This window comes from Phymastichus coffea, unplaced genomic scaffold, assembly GCF_024137745.1.
Source record: "Phymastichus coffea isolate CEN01 unplaced genomic scaffold, Cenicafe_Pcof_1.1 PCOF00001, whole genome shotgun sequence".
Lineage (NCBI taxonomy): Eukaryota > Metazoa > Arthropoda > Insecta > Hymenoptera > Eulophidae > Phymastichus > Phymastichus coffea.
Window position 1 is genome coordinate 16613768 of NW_026706812.1, and position 21980 is coordinate 16635747.

Below are 21980 nucleotides of genomic sequence, written 5' to 3' on the forward strand. Positions count from 1 at the left end.
TAAATGACTGTACTGTTTCTTACCTCTTTCTATTATTTATATCAATCTATTTATGACTGCCTAGTTTATAACCATCAGCTAATGTAATAAGTAGGTGCATACATGAAAGTCCTCGATTTTGAAATTTAATAACATACACATAAGATTCTATTTGATGAAAAAGTTCTTTGTTTACTACGAAATTATTCAAGCGGTCTTTCTTACATTCGAAGTAAAAGACTTTCTTTAATTTCACGCCAATTTGGGTTACACGTCTTCTTGATAAAGATGTCTGTTTTTCCATACTCATTAACTGAATCCAATCCATAACAAGATTTCTGTTGAATTGAAATAAATTTTTGATCAACTAAAGCATTTTATTCAACTACAAAACTGCTAGTAAATAAAAACCATAGTAACGCTACCGGCTATCACATGACGTCATTAAATGCTTCACACATTCGACCAATTTCATGTACGGAGATTGAGCTACCGCACGCGTGCCACACTGGCATACTTTCGAAGCGACCGCTGTAACCCAGCATCTGTCGCACTACTGTAGCCTCTTTGATAAAACCAAACTTGTTTCAGTATTTAATTAAAATTCTTTTTTTTACTTCCATTTCCATTGAATCGTATTGAAAGATTAAAATATCAACAGCTGTTAGACACTAGTGAAGTATTAAACTTTGATAATTAATGACCGAACTTTTTTTCTTTATTTTTTCGTATTTTAATCAACTTTTGGTCATTCCATGTAATGTGTAATTCAACATTTATTTTTACTGTACGCATAAGTATGTTTTTCAACATTTTACAAGTAAAATGAAATATATATTTTTATTAATTTGTATTTATATATGTCGACTATATAGTTGTTATGATTGCTATAAGACATAATATGATTGTTTGGAATTTTTGAAAAATAAGCAAACGTGTATGTATATACAAACGAGCAAAAATCACGCTTGATATAATTAATATTTTGTCAAACGTCTCTAGATATTTTCAGAGAAGCAAACAATCAACAATGGATGTCACTTTGATATACTTGTAAAGCCAGTTGCTAAAATCGATAATACTCAAGAAATCTAATCACTATGCTCGCTCTTGCGTGATTAATGATTCATTAGCAAGTTGCGAATAATATGCTTGGCACATGGTCACATGTCCGTATGTACTTGACGGATAAAAAGTTCTTTCTGATTTCCAAATGGAATCGTTATTATAATTCAATAGAATATAAACTATAAAATATTTTATTCGTAACGTTTCGATCAAAAAGTCATTATACGCTGTTTTCTTCAGAAGTAAATCGTGATTTTCTGTGAATAATATTTCATTGAATATGGCCGGTAACTTCAACTGAAATACTTTGCAGAAAAAGTCGTGAAGTAAGTTCATAATGATTATTAATTAATAAGCGCATGTTTCCATGGATCAACTTTCGTGTAACGTGTGCGAAACTGTTGGCTTATACCCATGATTTTCCAGCACATTGGAATTGTTCAATATATTTTGTATGTATCCTTTGTGTTCATATACATTCGTGTAAATGTCAGGAATTCCAAGAGCGCAATGATCTCCGTCTATCCACGAAAACACTCCGATAAGTTCTTCCTCGGTAGCCAGGGGACTACCACTATCACCCTAGCATAACAATAAAAATCTTGATAAATTTGACGCTTGAGCAAAATTAAAAATCGTTCGTGGACTTACGAAGCAGGGACTTTTGTTATCGCTGCGAAATGCGCAAACTTGAGAATCGCTAATTTTTATTTTTTCGGGATTGGACATTTTCTTCTGACACTTATCTCGTGCCATAAGTTTTGTTGTTAGCATTTGTAGCTGTTTAGGATTGACTTCGGGGTCTTGAGCTGTTATTCCCCAACCTGTAACAGTGACTTCGTCATCATCTTCAAAATTATGACTGGGCAGTGCAATTTTTTGTTGACAGTCATTGAATACGATTTTCTCTTTCAACTAAATAGACAATGAGGTATCGCTGTTATTAGAGAATAACTAAATCAAGATAGTATTTGTGTAGCTTTATATTAAAGTAGTACCGTTATAACAGCAAGATCATGCGGGTAAGGTAGATCCTCGATGATTTTGTCAACCTTCCAACCGGGGTGAACGTCGATTTTGGAAATACGATGTACGTTACCAGGTTTATCCAAGTAAGTAGTACCAGTGACAACACTAACGTAATTAAAAGGTGGCTGGGTGTACTCGTTGATGCAGTGGGCCGCAGTAAGAATATGCCTCTCGCTAATTATCGAACCACCACAATAGTGCCTACCCAGTATACGTAGCGAAACCTGGTATGGATATATGAAAATATATGTGTCACTGCCACCTAAAATGCACTCTATACTTTCTAGACATGAATTCGTCTTTCCTGTAAAACAATACGAACCATTAGTTTTATCAGTTAAAGCTACTCTAAATCAATATCGATAATCGTTGCTATTGAAACTATCACCATTGCCAGCTATACTCTTCGATAGTCATTATTACGAATTTATAAAGTGAAATTTTCCAACGCAGAAATCGGTTCCCCTTGTTTCTTAAAAACTAACTATATGCAAAGAGAATACCATAGTTTTTTGGTGCTTATTTAAAAAGATTGAAAAAAAATAGTACATAGCAAACTTTTCTTTTATAAAAGTCTGGAAATGCCAGAATTATCGATCTCTCTAATATGAATATTTTGATTTGATCAAATACTGATATTAACTTTCAATGTACATATATAATAGCTAAAATGTTAAGTTATTAGAAATACCTATAAAAAGTACGACAATTAAGATGATCTGCAACATCTTCTCGCGACTTTAAGTGAACTGATAATCATAAAATAATTTGCCTAATTTTATAACTCCTTTATCAGAGATAAATTAAGAATTCATCATTGATAAGGCTCTCACATTACTATGGCTTTAGAAATAGTACCTCCGACAATTTATTAGTTTGAAAAGAAAAGAATGATCATTCTATAGCTGAAGGTACACAAATTCTAGGTATATTATATGATCGATCGTAAAATTTTATCGAGCAACTTGAAGAAGAATACGGCAATGATAACTCGAATAAATACTTGAAGGTAAAACTGATTAATACTGAAAATGTACAGTTGGAAAAATTTATTATATAATACGTTACATAATTACTTGATGTAGCTGATAGTTATCGTTACGAATCAATTAGATATCTTTTCAAAACTGCCTCGGTTAAGTCTTTGAAAGCAGAGGCATTGGTATAAACGTCTTAGCTACCTATAGCGCAACGACTAGTTTCCACCGGGGAAGAGATATCGATGATTTCGCCGTCTAATACCAGAGAACCATCGGGTTCATCCTCGAGAAGTGTTATAAAATGGCATGAAAAACTTATTTTCTCCTATATACATGTGTACAAATAATAAGAATTGTATGGGAAGTACGAAGTAAGCACCCATTCCGGGAGCACAGAGAGTGGAAATTTGAGTCTTGTAGATCACAATTTGATCGACTTGAGCCATTTTCTGGTGACATTTTCATTAATTACGAGAATGGTTTTGATCCTTTGAAGTTGCTTGTGACGAGTATCGGGAGTTTGATGGACAAATCTCCAGATTGTGATGTCACTTTTCTCACTATCCTTGACATTTTTGTTGAGCAACTTGACATTCTTTAAGAATATATAACTCTTCCCAGTATCATTTCAAAATTTACAATGGCTACGTTGCATTTAAAATTTTCAAAGCCTACAGGTGTCTGCTTTATACCTGTTTTATAATCCAAGTCCATTGATTAAAAGTGATGATGTCTATAAACTAATTCGTAATGATTTTCATTGATGTTTTCGAAGATCACTCCATTGATATGTTTGTCTCCAATTATTTTAGTTAAAACCGAATTGCAATTTTCAACTATGTTATTATTCAATTGTTCCAAGAGACTTGGACAGTTTATAGCTATTCTTGTCAGTACTTCTTTCACTTCGGACAGGATTCCCGTTTCCGACATTTCGGGGATATAATTTGTTTGATTTTCTTTTGGCCCTTGTGACAGGGTTATAGCAATGTTCGCTAGCCCTGTGTGCGGCACTCTCCTCGCATGAACGCAGCGACAAAGTGTACGCTATATAGCGACTACATACTTGTGTCGTTGCAGGATCGGGAGAGAGGAGCGCGACGGTCGGCGAGGTGTCGCCGAGTGCGAGTGAGAGCGAGAAGAGCGAGAGAGAGAGAGAGAGAGTGATTTCGGCTGATTTTTGACGGCGAGAGAAGTGGGAGCGCGGCGGCGCGAGGCTTAGAAAATTAAGTGTGAACGAGGGCAGTTAGGCGCGAGCTCTCGAGTAATTAGGGCCACCTAGAGAAAGACTGGATTAGACAAGATTCCGGGAGGAAAGGAACTACTGCCATCAGTGCGACTGCCACGTTTGCCAGGAGAACAAGTTGTTCGAAGCTGAGCCAGTGCAAGCAGCGACCATTCGCCGTCCACGAGGCAAAGGCCATGCTGCGGCCCTTCTTGCGGCAACACCAATCGTCGCCAGGGCGTCGTTTCCTGCGGGTCTACGCTTTCGCCGGCGTCGTCTCTCTACTGATGGACCGTCGGTGCCTGGTGGGTCCATAAACAGTTTAATCTCTCTCGCGCCAGCTCTCGCTAGATTACGGATATTAGGATATATTATATATTAGGAATATTTATATTAGGAAATTGTTGAGGTAAGGGAGAGTGAGTGTTAGTCGCGAGCTTGAGATTCGAGACGGACTTGTATTTATTTCCAATAAAAATTAATAGTAACAATTTAATTAAGCGCAACGCTATGATTAAACTAGTACTAAATTACTTTAACGCACAATACAAATGACAAATTAATCGCGAGAAGTATACAAATTCTTTGATCAATGACAAATTAAATCTCGCTCGACAAACCGCAGAACTACGGCGAACAGAGTTTCAGAAAGCTCGTATACAAAAGTGCAATTCAACTTGCCTTTTTGATTGCTAAGAACCTTCTAATCTTCTTTTTTTGCGTGGAGTCCAGTCGCCTGATTTCTCTTACCCTCACTACTAATACCCCACTCCAGGCGCGAAAGCCATGGGCATCACTTTCCTCCGCGCTGGACCAATTAACAGGCCACTTTTTGTTCCATCTTGGCTCTCTTTTTCGATTCGGTTCCGGTGAGGCCTTTCTGGCCCCCCGCCCTGCAATTTCGATAGTAGTGAGACATAATCGCCTTCTACTTTTCTTTAACTGGGAAATCCCTGATGTTTCTCACGCTTATGCGCGTGAGACGAGCTTGCAAGACGGATTCGGCTATGCGAAATTTTGGTCGCATTTGTCCAAGCGCGGGGCAGACTCACGTGATGGCAAAAAACAGACGTACTCCCTTCGCATTCTATAAAATATCTTACATGAATCTTATAATTACGCACGCTGATTCGCTCTATTCGCCGCATTACATTATTTCTTTCATTCAGTTTAGTTAGATTCAACGTTCGCATTCCGTACATATATTTTTCTTAAGCTAGCTTACATTTCTTAACTAGCTTACATTTCATACGCGAGACCGAGCGTAAGCAATTAAACATTCATAAATTAGACTACGTTGTTCAATGCTCTGTTTAAAATCATCTGAAATTATATCCATTTTCATGTACCAGAATATTTACTTATGTCAATTTCTCAGGGTCCCACTAAATTATTCCACATAACGTAGTGCAACAATTTCTAGAAACCCTGACGTAATCTTTTCAACGGTAACCCAGCGTCAATGTGTAATTATGTTGTGTCGGCGCATACATGTTGGTTTGTGGTAGTTGGTTGTGATACATTTAGATGTACCTTTATAACTATTATGAAATTCCTAATATTATTACATGATTTTAATGTATGTTTCAGCGTATAACACGACGGCGTTATTGACTTTATTACATGACTTACATAAACAATGCTAAAGTCAACATTTCTCACGGGTTTTCAGTAGTTTTGTGGATAAATCTAATATTATATATCGTATTTTATGCAATGAAATATCTCGAAAACGCTTATCGCATATTCGGAAATAATTTATCGCATTCCTTCGTATTAACGTACTTAACAAATCCTGTGGTAATGCCCACGAGCATTTTTCGTCACTATTATAAGTAGAAACAGAAATAAAGCCCGAAAGCCATAGCATTGAAATTTTCAATTGTGCAGCTCCGAAAATTACATGTTATTTTAGATTAGTCGTGTGTTCAAAAAATGTACAGCATTTACGTACATGCACGATTGATGTGTCAACTAGATCGCAGAAATTTCAATATCGCTCACATTTTCCGTCAATTTTTTATCAATTACTAAACCGCCGCATGCGTACCACTCTGGCATACTTTGAAAGCATACGCGAAAACCCAGCATCTGGTGCAATGTTGTAGCCTCCTTCAAAACCACACTCGGTTAGTTGCCTTATTGCAATTCTTTTCCTTATTTCCATTTCCATCGAATTACATTAAGAGATTAAAATACCAACAGCTGTTAGACACTTTTGAAACATTGAACTTTGATAAATGACTAAACTTTTCTTTTCTTAATCTGTTCGTATTCTAGTCAACTGTTCATCATTTCGTGTAAGGTGCGATTCATTGTTTATCTTTATTGTAACGCTATGTTTTGTAAAACTTTATAAGTGAAGTGAAATAAATATATTTATGACTATATCACCGTTAATATTGCTATAAAACATAGTGTCATTGTTCTGCGCATTTGCAAAATAAGTAAGAGGGTATGTACGAAAGAGCAAAAATCACGCTTATTGTGATTAATTGCTTTCCAAACATCTTTGAAGATATTATAGCCGCCTTTATCACTAAGCCTAATTCAGTGAAGCAAACAATAACAATCGATATCACATTGACGTACTTGTAAATCAACTTGCTAAAATTAACAATACCCGTAGATCATATAATTGCCATACTTACTCTTGTATGATTAATGATTCATCCGCAAGTTACAAATAATATACTTGGCACATGGACACATGTCCGTACGTACTTAATGGATAAAGAGAGTTTTTCTAATTTTCAAATGGTACAACGAGAGGAATAGTTATTATAATTCAATAAAATTTAAACTATAAAATATTTTATTCATAACTTTTCATTCAAAAAGTCATTAAATGCTATTATCTTCAAGAGTAAATTGTGATTTTCTCTGACTAATATTTCATTGAGTTTGACCGCAAACTCTGACTGAAATACTTTACAAAAGACATTATGAACTAGGAGGTAACACAATGATCATAAATTGATGGGCGCAATTGTCCATGGATCAAATTCCATACATAATACGTATATTTGAAAGTGCTGGCTCTGGCGCATAATTTTCCAGCCCATTGGAATTGTTCAATATGTTTTGTATGTATTCTTTGTGCTCATATACATTCGTGTAAATGTCAGGAATTCCAAGAGCGCAATGATCACCGTCTACCCAGGAAACAACTCCGACAATTTCTTCGCCGGCAACCAGGGGACCACCACTATCACCCTAATGTAATGATAAAAACCTTGATAAATCTGACTATTGAAGAAAATCAAAAATCGTTGATGGACTTACGAAGCAGGGACTTTTTCCATAGCTGTGAAATGCGCAAATTTGAAAATTGTTAATTCTTGCTTTCTCGGGATTGGACATTTTCTTCTGGCACTTATCTCGTGCCATAAGTTTTGTTGTTAGCATTTGTAGCTGTCTAGGATGAATTTGAGGATCTTGAGCTATTATTCCCCAACCTGTCACGACGACTTCGTCATCATCTTCAAAGTTATGACTGGGTAGTTCAATTTTTCTTTGATATGCATCGAATATGATTTTGTTTCTTAGCTGAATGGGCAATGAGGTATCGCTGGTATTAGAGAGCAATAAAGTCAAGATATTGTTTGTACAACTTCATATTAAAATAGTACCGTTATAACGGCAAGATCATGCGGGTAAGGTACATCCTCAACGATCTCGTCAAGCTTCCAACCAGGATGAACGTCGATTTTGGAAATACGATGTACGTTACCAGGTCTATCCAAGTAAGTGCTACCAGTGACAACACTAACGTAATTAAAAGGTGGCTGGGTGTACTCGTTAATACAGTGGGCTGCAGTAAGAATATGCCTCGCGCTAATTATTGATCCACCACAATAGTGCCTACCCAGTATACGTAGCGATGCCTGGTATGGGAAATTCTCAATATTTACGCCATATCCGCCAAAGATACGATATTTTTCTTGACAGCTTGCCTTTCCTGTTTAATAATTTAAACTATTTATTTTATAAGTTAAAGCTACTCCAAATTAATATAGATAATTGTTCATATTGAAAACATCGCTATTTACAGGCTACAACTCTTTATTATTTTTTGTTTCTGATTTAAAATGATTGAAAAAAATACTATTTCGTGATAAACTTTTGTTTCTTAAAAGACTAGAATTTGTAAATAAATCGATATTTCTATTTGCTATGAATAATTATGGCTTCCGTTATATTGCTCTGATCGAATATCCATATTAACTTCAAATGTACATACATAATAGCCAAAATATTAAGTTACTAGAGATACCTATAAGAAGTACAACAGCTAAGATGATAGGATTACTCCGGAACATCTTGTCGACTTTAAGTGAACTGGTAACCATGAAACAATTTGCCTGGTTTTATAACTCCTTTATCAGAGTGATGAATTAAGAACTCATCACTGATAAGATCCCAGGTTTTACGTTATTCTGACTTTAAAAACAGTGTTTCAGAAAATTTATTGATTTGAAAAATAAATAATGATACATCTATAGATGGATGTAACACAAGTTCGGTGAATATTTAATGATCTGTCATAAAATTTTATCGAGCAAGTTGAATAAAAATGCGCCAATGATTACTGAATTGGATACTACCAGGTAAAATTGATCACTATTGAAAATGTACAATTGGAAAAAATGTATTGTATAATAGGATACATAATTATATGATATATCTAATAAGTATCATTACGAATCTATTAGTTGTCTGTTTAAAACTGATTTAATGAAGTCTTTGAAGGCATAGACGTTGGTATAAACGTCTGGGCTACCCGCAGCGCAGCGTCCAGCTTTAGTCCAGGAAGAAATGCCGACAATTTCGCCGTCTATGACAAGAGGCCCGCCACTGTCACCCTAAAAGTATTATAAAATTGTATAAAATACTTATTTTCTCGCATATACATGTGTATAAAAGATAAGAATCGTATGGCAAGTTACTATGCAAGCGCCAATTCCGGGAGCACTGTAGGCGCAAACTTGAGTCTTGTGGATCACAATGTCGACGGCTTTACCCAATTTCTGATGGCATTTTTCATTAGTTATGAGAATGGTTCTGATCCTGTGAAGTTGCTTGGGATAAATATCGGGAGTTTGACGAATTAATCCCCAGCCTGTGAAGTTAGCTTCCTTCCCATCCTCGACATCCTTGTTGGGCAACATGGCTTTCTGCTTGTACTTATTGAAGACGATTTTGCTCGTCAACTGAAAATCGACGTCGAAATATAACGGTATCCATATCAATTGATGTCTGTAGCTATCTCAACGGGTAGACTCTCCCAAAACGAGGACATTTTTTCTCGGACAAAAGATATACCGTGATTATAGCCAGATCATTCTGGTAGGAATTTTTCTCAGAAGCTATCCAGTCAGGATGAACGTCCACTGTGGTAATATTATGAACTTCGCCACCTCTATCAGTGAAACTTGTTCCCATAACAACGTTGAAAAATGTGTATGGTGGTGTCATTACATTGATGATACAATGGGCAGCAGTCAAAATGTGTCTCTCGCTAATTATTGTTCCTCCGCATAAATGTTGGTTGAGTTCTTGAATGGACACTTGATAGGGATAATTCTTTATTTGTGCTCTCTTCCCATCGATCATGCGCTGCTTTAAGGACACCACTGTATAGCTCTCACCTATTCCGGTATTAAATATTTTAAAACGTTTTATTTTATTTTATTTTTTAACTAATATTCACTCTGATTTTCGTACAATCTGGAAGAGTATCTGGAAGATTATCTTAAAAATCCATTGTAGCTTTGGCTACTTTCACATTTATACTCGTTCTTTATTCATTTACTTTATTTTAGTTTGTTTTTTGGAAATAATAACATAATAGGATTCCAATGAATTTCTTTGTGAGCGTGTTGTAACTCACAGTTGTACAACTAGTGATGTTTGAAAGGTTATCAGTTGATTAATTTAGTAAGTAATACCGCTAAGAATATTCAACTCCAATTTTTAATTTTCTTATCAATATATGCAATAACTTCTATTATTCTATTTATATCATTTTATATAATTTTGATTGGTGGTTGATATATTTATTTCAATAATTATATTACAGATTATCAAAATTTTAATTTAATGATAATCTAAAGTTACGGTGATGATTACACGTGCATTCATACTTTCTGAACTACATTACAAAGTAAATTCTAGAAAATAAACACAGTACACATTTATTTTCTTATGATGAAAAAGCAAGAAAATACTTACCAAAAAGTAGAGCAACGATTAGGTATACAACTCTTCTCACAATCATTTCAAAATTTATAATAGTTACGTTGTGTTCAAAAACTCTAAAGTCAATTTACAGGTGTCTGCTTTATCTGTTATTATATAATCTAAGTCCATTGTGATTATGCTTGTGAATAAATCAACAATATAAAATCACCACGTGAATGATTTCCGCTGGTGTTTTATATGCTAATTTGTAGATGATTATCACTATTAAAATTTGTTGATTTTCAATAAAAAAAATAGCGGTTGCATCAATTATGGATGGATTTGTATGCATTAGTTCCCCATTTATATGAAAAATGAAATGAAATTCATTTTATTGTAAAATATCAATTAGAACTTGAGATAAATTATAAAATTCATTTTATAATGTCATAAATGATTGGTTTTGTAAAATTATAACCTATAGGCAGGATAATCAGTATCCACCATCTTGAATCGACTAACTTGAATGCGTCATTTCATAAATCTGACATCAGATTCGTAATCAATGCATCCAGGAACCTCCCTAATCATAGATTCACAAGAGTTCATAGACGGAAAAAGAAATCGCCGCCATCTTAGATTCGTCTTTTCTTAATTCTGACATCAGATTCGTAATCAGTGACCTCAATAGATCGATTTTTCGCGAATAACTCTTAATAGAAAAATGTGTGTAAAAAGAAAATCTGACAAAATGAAGTCAATTTGTTCATTATGACTGGTTAGCTCAAATAATAAGGTAAATTGATGTGTCGGCATATGTATGTATTCATATGCCGACAGTTTCTCAAAGGAGACTAGGTCAGACCATAGAAAATTAATAATAAAAAAATATACCTATTAGCGTTGGTATTAACTTATTTTGAATTAATTAAATAACTATTTCGACACTCCGTGCGGAAAGTGCGTTTTTCCCGCACGCTCGACAAAAAAACGTGCCTTGAAAACCGCACTTTTCACACGTCGTATCAAAAAATACGGTACGGCACATGTTCGAGAAAGAGTCTATTTTCCCGCACTTGTATCGTAATGTACTATATTATAGTTAAGCGTAAGAGATAGCAATATGATATCTGCAGTGTTAGCATAGACGTAGGATTAAAAGAACTAAATATTATTTGGAAGAGTTCAAGTAATAGGTGCTACGATATGAGAACATAGCTTTCAAGAATTTACCAAGGTGAGAATTTGTGTAACAATGACAATGTTGTAAGAGATAGTCGTTGATGTTACTCTTATGAAAGCACGCAAACAATACATCCAGTCTGTGCTTGTTTGGAGGTTATATACCCTACCCAGGTGTCTTGCGATTGGTTGGTCAAATCAACCAATCGGCCATAAGTTACTCAACGTTCATTAGGCCAGATTGACCAATTATCATTCGTGAAATCAGATATAAATATTAATTAATATCTTGCTGGATTCGCCTATTTACAATATCTATACTCATCACTCGAAAAAGCCGCATTTGAAAAACATCGTATGTCTTACCATGTGAAATTGCTGTTACAAGTGTACATGTTAATTGTTTTCTTTTCTCTTCAATAATCAAAAGTTTACTGTGACGGCGGGCCATATACGATCAAAATTTTAAAAATTTCAAAAGAATAATTTTTCCCAATATTAAGACCAACGGCAGAGTTGAAACCGTTTCCCATGAGCTGTGGGAACCGAGTCGAGTGTCGCAGGGAAATTTTTCTTGATAGTCTCCAAACGGCAATAGAATCTATAGTCTAAATTTCTGTAAGCGTGCATTCCTTTTTTTCATTACGCTCTTCTGCCCCTCGTACCCTCGCACTTGCATATGAAGTGCATGCAGCCTCTGAACACGTGAGCGCTGAGATGCCGATGAGAGAAGAGGGCCATGGGATCGCGTCTGCATTTTATTCACATCATAACTAACGAATTTTTCCCTTTCCAACTAGAAGTTAGGCATTAGAAATTATGAAATAATTTTTTTTGAACTTGAATATTTTGACTTCAACAATATATCAAAAATAATTTTGGCCTCTCAAAACCTCTTATCGAGTTTCCGCTCCGGAGCTTAGTTTAAGCAGAAAATAGAAAAAAAAAAAAAAAACGATAATTTTAATGAATTCACTGTTATTTAGCGAACTTTTACTATAAGAAATTAATCTACGAATTTATACAACGTGGCGTGCGAGATAACAAGCATCGCTCTATTTTTATTATATTTTATTATTAGATAATTATTGATAACTGTATTTTGCGGCGAATTTAATTATAATATTGATTGTTAATATAAGTAGTGTATAAGTTATGTATTGGTCGATTATGTTTGTTCCAACTTCAATTAATTAATAATTACGAAATTTTAAATTAATCTTGGCTGGGAATGATACTTGAAGAGCCATCTCACGAGCTAAGGACTGTACTGTGTCCACGCCCCCGCTCCAATGAGGGCCCGAAAATCCGGCGAGGAAAATCAGAAGAAACAAACGAACCAATTAACACATCATTGCCTGCTCCACTGCTCCTGAAACCGAGAGGCTAAGAGAGGGACTCATCACCCAACCACCCACCTAATATAAAAAGGGCTGCACAAGATCCAAAAGTTAGTAGTTGGAGTTGCAGTTGCAGTTGTTCCCGTAGTTGTCAGTTATCGTAGTGTGAGTACATATATTGAGTACCAGTCAGTGAGAGCTGAAGGAAGCACAAGGATAAGTCAACCAAGAAGTAAAGCAATCAAGAAGACAAGAAAGTCAAGAAAAGATTGAAGGAAGCACGGGAGTCCGTGAACCAAGAGTCTAGACAAGAAGAAGTGAACGAAAGAGCCAAGCAGCCAAGCAGCGAAGTAGCAGAACAGATAAAATAAAAAAAGATCGACCAATACAGAATAAAGACCCGCAGAATTAACAGTGTCAAGTTTTCAATAAAAAAGAGTAAGCAATCAAATTTTTAATTTTTTTAACTTATCTATCTCTCCTCTCTTTTAGAAGTAGGTCGCAAATCAAAAATTTTCCCTTTGTCGTATTTGGAGACTACTTTTGATAGGCTCCAAATACAATTTATAGGAAAACCGGGTTCTACTATTAATAGGACCCAGGGTACTTTCCGCTCTCGGATTACAACTATTAATTGGAATCCAAGAGTAGAAGCACAGGTTTAGTGGCACTGTCCCCTTCGGTGTTAATAATTTTCGAATAGTGATCCCGCTAGTTTATGCGAGAAATCGCAGACTAGCAACAACAGAAACCTGAGACTGCGCAAAGCCTCAGGTGCACCTGAGATGTGTCGTTGCCACGACGTGACATTACGTTTGAGATACATTATAAAGACTACCTTTATAATGACTGTTTCATAATCTTCACGACAGTAGATTTAGCTTTGGAGTGGAAAAGCTAATGGAAAACTGACAAACTTTTATAGCGATGAGTGAATTTCATTACCATTGATGATTTACTTGTTTTTTTTTGGAGTTTCGCAGATTTTCATGACACACGCAATCATTATTATCTACAAATTATCGGTAATGAATGTGTCTAAAACATTATTGGAAATCATTCGCTCGGTGATTATATATTACAAATTAATTCAGACATAATCACTTTAAATGAATGGACTTGAATTATATAATAACAGATAAAGCAGATACTTATAAATAGGATTTAGAATTTTTGGACGCAACTTAGTTATTGCAAATTTCAAAATGATATTGGGAAGAGTTATATTTTTAATAGTTGCTCTGCTTTTCGGTAAGTATTTTCTTGCATTTTCGCCATAAAGAAATGAATGCAGTATTTGTTTTTCATAGTTTATTTTGAAATTTAGTTCAGAACGTATGTATGTGTAATCAACTCATATCTTTCGATGATAATCAAGTAACGATACTGGCGATCTATAATATGTTAACCTAATAAATGTATCGACCAATAATAAAAATTATATAACATCGCGTACATAGTAGTCATTACACATGTCAAGGAAATTAAAAACTGAAATTGAGTATTTTTAACGATATTACTCAATTAATCAAATGATAATCTGTTAGATGTCACTAGTTGTACAGCTGTAAAGTACGTCATGCTCTCAAAGAGATTCATTGGAATAATCCCATCAATTGTTACTATATCCGAATAAAAATTAAAATAAAGTAACGAAACAAAGAAAGAGTGTGAATATGAAAGTAGCCAAAGTTGCATAGGATATCATAGATAATTGCGACTACTTTCCCAGTTTTTTCGCTAATCATAACTTGAAAATAAAAATTGATATTGCTTGAAAAATTATCAAAAACTTTTAAAAATATTTAATGTCGGAATAGGCGAAAACTATGCCGAAATATTAAAGCAGCGCATCATCGGCGGCGATAAAACACAAATCCAAGATTACCCCTATCAAGTGTCTCTCCAAGAATTCACTACTCATTTTTGTGGAGGAACAATAATTAGCAAAAGACATATTTTGACTGCTGCCCACTGTATCGGCAAGAATATGAAGCCACCATACAGATATTTCCGCGTAGTTATGGGAACAAGTTTGCTTAATGCAGGTGGTGAATCTCATCACATTGCCAGAGTGGATGTTCATCTCGACTGGATAGATTCTCCGAAACTTTCCTATCAGAATGATCTGGCTATAATTACGGTAGATATTTTATTAGTGAAAGAATATCCACGTTCTTGGAAAGTTAGCCTGTTGACACGGCTACAGGCATCAAATATTGTCGAGACTATCACATTTCGATATTAATTTTCAGTTGGCGAGCAAAATCTTCTTCAATGCTTACAAGCAGAAAGCCAAGTTGCCTACCAAGGAAGTCCAGGATGGGGAGGTAGCTGACTTCACAGGTTGGGGATTAACCCTTCAAACCCCCAAAACTCGTCCCAAGAATCTTCAAAGAATTAAAACCACTATTGTAACCAATGAAAAATGCCGTAAAAAAATGGTTAATGGTGCAAGACTTATGATCTACAAGACTCAAGTTTGCGCCTTCCGTACTTCCGGAATTGGAGCTTGTTCTGTAATTTCTCTTCCGGTTCTTATAATTTATACACATGTATATGTGAAAAAATAAAATGTTCAAACTATTTTATAATACTTTTAGGGTGACAGCGGTAGTCCTCTGGTCGTAAATGGTGAAATTGTCGGTATCGCTTCCTGGGTGAGAAATAAACGTTGCGCTAATGGTAGCCCAGACGTTTATACCAATGTCTACGCTTACAAAGACTACATCGAATCAATTATATACAGATATTAAACAAATTTATAACGATACCTGTCAGCTGTATCAAATAATGTTAATAAATAATAAATATAAATTATGTAAGCTATTTTACTATAAATTTTTTCCAATTGTACATTTTCAAAAGCGATCAGTTTTACTTTCAAGTACCACTTTCATTGATCATTGGCGTATTCTTTTTCAATTTTCTCAATACAATATTACGACTGATCATTTAATAATCTCAGAACGTGTGTTAGCTCCACCTATATAGCTATCATTATTTATTTTTCAAAAGAATACATTTTTTGAACCTCTATGTTTTGAGTTAGAATAACGCGAGAGTCTAGGATCTTATCATTAATGAATCAAACTTGAGTAAGGCTTTATCGGGTAGCCAAGTCACTTTTTCACCTTAAAATCTTTATAAGCCAAACGTCATCATTTAATGTATAAGTGTGTTTGTTTTCTGCATTCTCGATAAAAATGATAAAAATAAAAAAAAAATGAAATGTTGGCAAATTTATAATTAAAGTTTGGCTTTTAAGGATCTTAAGGAAGAATGTTCTTACTACCCCAAGAAAATTTACTCAAATTTAATCTACTTTTGAAAGCTGCTTGGGAAAAAGCATTACCAAACATTGATGAATTAAGGGGACAAGCTGATATTAAACTGTAGAAATTGAAAGTTTTTTTTACTGTGGTGTAAAAATACATTCTATTAAAGTTATCGACATGAACATTTTTTCAATCATGCAGTACTTGGTAAATGCTTTCAGTTTCTTCTTTATCAATTTCAAAATTTTAATTAGATGCCGTAGAAAGTCCCTTTGATAATAAAAACTTTTTTTTAGAAAAAAGTGGTTTACCACCCTTAGAGTGAACGAAAATTATTGTAAAAGGGCTTACTATATTCTTTTAGATCTGTACTTTAGATTAAGTCAGAGATTTTTCGAAATAGTGAATTTTACTATTTATATAAGAACTTGTACAAATTTTTTAAAAAATTGTTTTTGGATAAATTTGCAAAAGTGCTGATAAAAATAGTAAAATTGACTTGTTCGGAAAAGCTTTTACTTAATCTGGAGTACAGATGTAAAAAAATAAAGTAAACCCTTTAAAAATGATTTTCGTTCACCCTAACGTTCAAAAACTTTGCGGATTGTTCATTAATCATACGAGTAAGCATGACAATTATAAGTTCTACGAGTATTGTGAATTTTAGCAAGTGGCTTTATAAGTACGTCAAAGAGATATTGATTGATGATGGTTAGCTCATCTAAATTAGGCACAGTGATAAAGGCCGCTATAATATCTTCAGAGATGTTTGGAAAGTGATTAATCACACTAAACGTGGTTTTTGCTCGTTTGTACATACCCTTTTGCTTATTTTGCAAAAGCGCAGAACAATGACACTATGTCTTATAGCACTCATAACAGCAAAATAATCATAAATATATTTATTTCACCTTACTTATAAAGTTTTATAATAAAGATAAACATAGTTTTATAATAAAGATAGACATTGAATAGCACGTTACACGGAATGAAGAAAAGTTGACTAAAATGCGAAATAAATTAGGAAAAGAAAAGTTTAGCCGTTTATCAAAGTTCAATGTTTTGCAAGTGTCTAACAGCTGTTTTAATCTCTCTGTGTGGTTCGATGGAAATGGAAATAAAGAAAAGAATTGCAATAAAACGACCAAAATGAGTGTAGTTTTTTAAGGAGGTTACAGTAGTTTTTACGGCAGATGCTGGGTTATCGCATATGTTTCGACGGTATGCCAGTGTGGCTCGCGTATGGCGGCTCAATAATTAATAAAAAACGCATGAAAAATGTAAGCAACATTTTATTTTCATATTAAACGTTATACACGTATTGTATTAAATGTACATATGTTTTCTATTAAACGTTATACACATTTTTTGAACACATGACTAAACTCCAAAATGAAATGCAATTTTCAGAGCCGCACAATTGCAAAATTTCAATGCTAAGGATTTAGAGCTTTTTTTTCTATTTAAGATATAATGGTGACGGAAAATGCTCGTGAACATTGCCAAAGTATTTGTTGAGTATGTTAATATAAAGAAAAGCGATAAATTATTTCTAAAAATGTGATACGCGTTTTCGAAGTATTTGATTGCGAATGAATACGACATATTATATTAGATTTATCTATAAGTCTATACTGCAAATCCACAGGAAACTTTTACTCAAACGTGTGTTTAGGTAAGTCTTGCGATAAAGTCAATAATCATAAACTGCTCGGGCCACGTGGATGACATTGAAGATGTTTGTTTTTTTTCTCAAATCCTTAAGACACATACCAAACGTATTTTCAAATATTCACTTCACGTTAATAAAGCAACATGTTAACATAAAATGAATGGAGTCTCTAAAAAAAATTAAAATGAAACTGCTCTACGAAAATGTTAGATGCATTCTAATACTCAAAATTCAACCGATAACCTAAAGCTTGCCATACGTATAATGCCGATACAAGTGAAAACGAATTGAATTAAAATAGGTTTTCTGACGAATCGATGATAATTGAGAATAATAAAGAACAAGTAATAGGGCCTTGCTACGGAATGACTTTCTCGTTTTTACAAGAAGATATTCCAGCCATCGAGAAGCTCAAAGGTTGCGAATACTATGCGACATAGAAATTTGTTGTGCAAGCATATTTCTAGCATGAAAAAAAATTAAAGGACATGTCGGAGAATAGAACCGGCGTGCTCAGGCGTGGCAGGTTAGTGCTCTGACGCTAAAGGCATTGTCACATGTACCTTGAAGAGTTGTTATTTTGTATATTGAGTACACAATTGGTATAGGGCCTGAGCGTGCCTTGGAGGGGAGCGCATGCTGTCTATAGTTCTGGCTTGGGGATGCGCTATGGTAGGCCTCCTCCGCGCACTGCCAAACCACTGTGAGCCAGAGCCAATACGCGCTCCCCTCCAAGGCACGCTCAGGCCCTATACCAATAATTGTGTACATATTCAATATACAGAGTAACAACTCTTCAAGGTACATGTGACAATGCCTCTAGCGTCAGAGCACTAACCTGCCACGCCTGAGCACGCCGGTTCGATTCTCCGCCATGTCCTTTAATTTTTTTTCTATTGCCCCTTTCTCTACATTTTCAGATTAACATTTTAATTTATTAATACTATTTCATAGCTATTTTTATTTTCATAAATTATCTTACTAGGGTCCTTAGGGACTTTCTCCAACCATGTGACCCCTTCCTGGCCTAGAATATACATTGCTATATACTACTATAGAAAGTGACAGTTCTCGCTTGTCAGAAAAATTATCAAAAGCTCGCTTAGCAACCGAAAACAGAAGAAAGGTTGTGCAATTGAAGAAACGCAAATGTACAGTTTTATTCTTAACAAGAATGAAGCTTAGAATTCTCCATGCAAATAAGAATTGATTAAAGGAATTACAAAAGAGACAGATATTTTATTACAAAATGTTACGTGAGTAGAAACAGATTTACCTGAATGAATGAAGATGCTCAGCACCAAACGGGTTTTTTGAACCGGAACCAGAAAGATGTTGATAAAATCGATTATGATTTAAATCAAAGTGGTCAAATCTGAAATAAAAGGCATCATAACATCAATAATAGGCTTTCAGTGACCGATATTGCGTGTATTTTAAGAAATATAAAGAATTACTTGTTGTCTTTTGTGTCAACGATCTTTTTCTTTTATTAAGTTTTTTAAACTTTGGGCTTTATTATGGTGTTAGACATGCACACTTAGACGCTGCACAGTATATTGTGCGCAGATCTGTCCGTTACAAGGAGACTGTCAGTATTGTCAATGGAGTAACTAATCAATATTAATTACTTTTGTGACGGATACGATCGACGCACAATGTACTGCGCAACTGTGTTTTTTCTTTTGTTTGACTTAGTTGTTGGATCATTGAGTTTGTAATCGTATCAGCCTTCTCTTTAATATTTTCAATCACATCTGTGCAAGGAACTTTAAAACGATTAACATAAGCTTTGTCAGTATTTAGTCTAGCCAGTACGTTGGCCATTTCATTTTCAACGATTTCTATATGAGATGGAAACCAAAAGAAATGAATCTTAAATTTACTGGTTTTAGTTTTAGAATGTTTGTATTTTTATTTGATTAGATAAATATAAAGATTTAATACGGAATAGTCATCTTTAGACTTAAGGTTTTGTAGGATATTTGAGAAGTCGATAAAGATGAAAATTTCTTAGTTGTCAAATTGCAGAGCAGTATGTTTAGAGCGATATATTCACTGGTGTAATCAGAATCATTTTTATTTATACTTTTGGATAGATCAACATTCAGTGAAAGGATTATGTACGAAGCATCTATGTGGTTGTTTGAAATTGGTTGTGAATTAAGTTGTTCTTAAACGATAAGCATTGAGTTACATTCAATCGACCATTGTAAATGATTTTTAATTATTTTTCAAACACTTTGCTCAAACACGAAGTTAATAAAATTAATGCGTCCAATAAAGTCCTATCTAGAGAAGCAGTAGGCAGTTTGTTATATACATACGAGTATATTTATTATGCAAGTCAAGGTACACGACTGGATATTTCATTTGCTGTCGGTTGCGTGAGCCGCTTCATGCAAAATCCTGGAAAAGAACACTGGACTGTAGCGAAGCAAATCTTTCGTTATTTAAAATATTGAGTAGATGTCAAACTTGAATTTTCTAAAAATTAAAAAGTTATGTTTCAAGGTTGTTCCCGCTGTGAGCGTTCCCCATTCGGGAAAATACAGGTAGCGACGGATTGGTTTTTACCTCGATATTTTCTCGGACACCAGTCTTAATGTCAAACACGTGAGTCACGCTCTTGTTTGGCAACTCGCGCTAGCTGGATACTACACCTCGGCCGTCGCCGATCGATGGTTTGGTTGGGACCATCATCGGCTGGGAGGAAAATTTTTCCCCCTCCTTCGGCGACAAGTTCGCGTCGGTACGTGATACTTCTGACTACCCGTGACTCAAATTGAACCCTAATCATCTCGCAGCCTCTTCTCATCTCGTTTGGTGGCTTATGTTATGAGATAAACCCCATTGTGTATGTGCGTAGAGCTGTGTGTCCGCGCCGAAATCCCTACGATACAGCGTGCGCGTGTTATATGCCGTGTGTCCGCTGTTTGCGAGCTGGATGCGACCAGATCCGAGCGGCTATTACGGGGCTCATCCTCGCGTATGGGTTAGATGTGATTTGAAACAGCTTTTTCCCCGTTTGCGGCTGAGGTTTTTTATGCCGCGTCAAGCCTCCAATTTTTTCATTTGAAGTTAAATTACAATCTGAGTGAACTTACAATTCCAATTAACCAGCACTTCCTATTATTCCTTACATGAACTTGTGCTCCCTTTACCTCGAACGAAGTCATACTTGCGAACAATTTTCTATTCTTCTAATTGTAAGATCTAGTAGCGTTCATATTCCGTGAATTCCGTTCATATTCATTTATATTCAATAAACAAAGGTTGAATTGGGTATTACGATGCTGCTTGATCGTAAATCACATCGATTCTCGGCTTGCAATTACTGGAAGTATATTTTTATTCAACGGTTCTCCAACTGTTTGGCCAAACAAGAGGTAACGTCCACTAGTCTTATCTGCGACAGGAGCTGAGTATATGACTTTTTCATCTGCTTGTCAAAAAGCTTTGTAATCTACATAAATTAATGTAAAATCAAGAGTCTTCTTTACTAGTTTCTTCAGCTGCCATATTTATAGCGATAACGAAGGGCCATAGGTTTATCGAAAATAACGGATGTGGTGGTCCACGTACAAAATGTACGGTATTCGGCATAATATTATCCGAGAAAAATGAATACGGTAAATCAATGTGCACTTCATACTCACAAAATGACAGCAAACGTGTTGACGAAAATATTATTCCCAAATTAAAATTCAAACAATACATTGACAAAATAAGTCTGAAGTTTCAGTAACTATTCGTTCATGAAAGGGTGTTCAAGTATTTTAACGAATATTTAATTCTTTCAATAAAATTGTATCCTGTTTATCAATATTTTATTTATTTCACGTTAATGAAGCAACATCTCACCATAAAACACATGTCGTCAATTTATTTATCCACTCTAATAACCAACACCCATCCCAAATTATAATGATATCAGCCTCGACGGCACTCTACCCTAAACAGTCAACAACATATCATACGAGTTTTTTCAAACAATTCAAGACGTCAACGTGGAAACAATAATGAGGCAGATTTTCGATTTAC

General features: G+C 34.9%; 4 protein-coding genes across 4 annotated transcripts; 1 reads left to right on the top strand and 3 right to left on the bottom strand.

Annotated features, from left to right (window-relative positions):
• Nucleotides 1-1419: 1419 nt before the first annotated feature.
• Nucleotides 1420-3502, bottom strand: LOC131668270 (chymotrypsin-1-like). The gene is made up of 4 exons (XM_058942344.1): nt 3436-3502; nt 2046-2380; nt 1699-1962; nt 1420-1629 (listed from the first exon to the last, which is right to left on the bottom strand). The coding sequence occupies exons 1-4, from the start codon at nt 3500-3502 to the stop codon at nt 1420-1422; spliced, it is 876 nt and encodes a 291-aa protein (XP_058798327.1).
• Nucleotides 3503-7281: 3779 nt separating this feature from the next.
• Nucleotides 7282-8200, bottom strand: LOC131668342 (hypodermin-B-like). The gene is made up of 4 exons (XM_058942465.1): nt 8196-8200; nt 7914-8145; nt 7567-7830; nt 7282-7497 (listed from the first exon to the last, which is right to left on the bottom strand). Exons 1-4 carry the CDS (start codon nt 8198-8200, stop codon nt 7282-7284), a joined length of 717 nt encoding a protein of 238 aa, XP_058798448.1.
• A 781-nt stretch (nt 8201-8981) lies between these two features.
• On the bottom strand, nt 8982-10653 carry LOC131668414 (chymotrypsin-1-like). The gene is made up of 4 exons (XM_058942592.1): nt 10614-10653; nt 9607-9932; nt 9231-9494; nt 8982-9146 (listed from the first exon to the last, which is right to left on the bottom strand). The coding sequence occupies exons 1-4, from the start codon at nt 10651-10653 to the stop codon at nt 8982-8984; spliced, it is 795 nt and encodes a 264-aa protein (XP_058798575.1).
• A 4323-nt stretch (nt 10654-14976) lies between these two features.
• On the top strand, nt 14977-15742 carry LOC131668476 (chymotrypsin-2-like). The gene is made up of 3 exons (XM_058942718.1): nt 14977-15171; nt 15242-15505; nt 15590-15742. Exons 1-3 carry the CDS (start codon nt 14977-14979, stop codon nt 15740-15742), a joined length of 612 nt encoding a protein of 203 aa, XP_058798701.1.
• The last annotated feature ends 6238 nt before the right edge of the window (nt 15743-21980 follow it).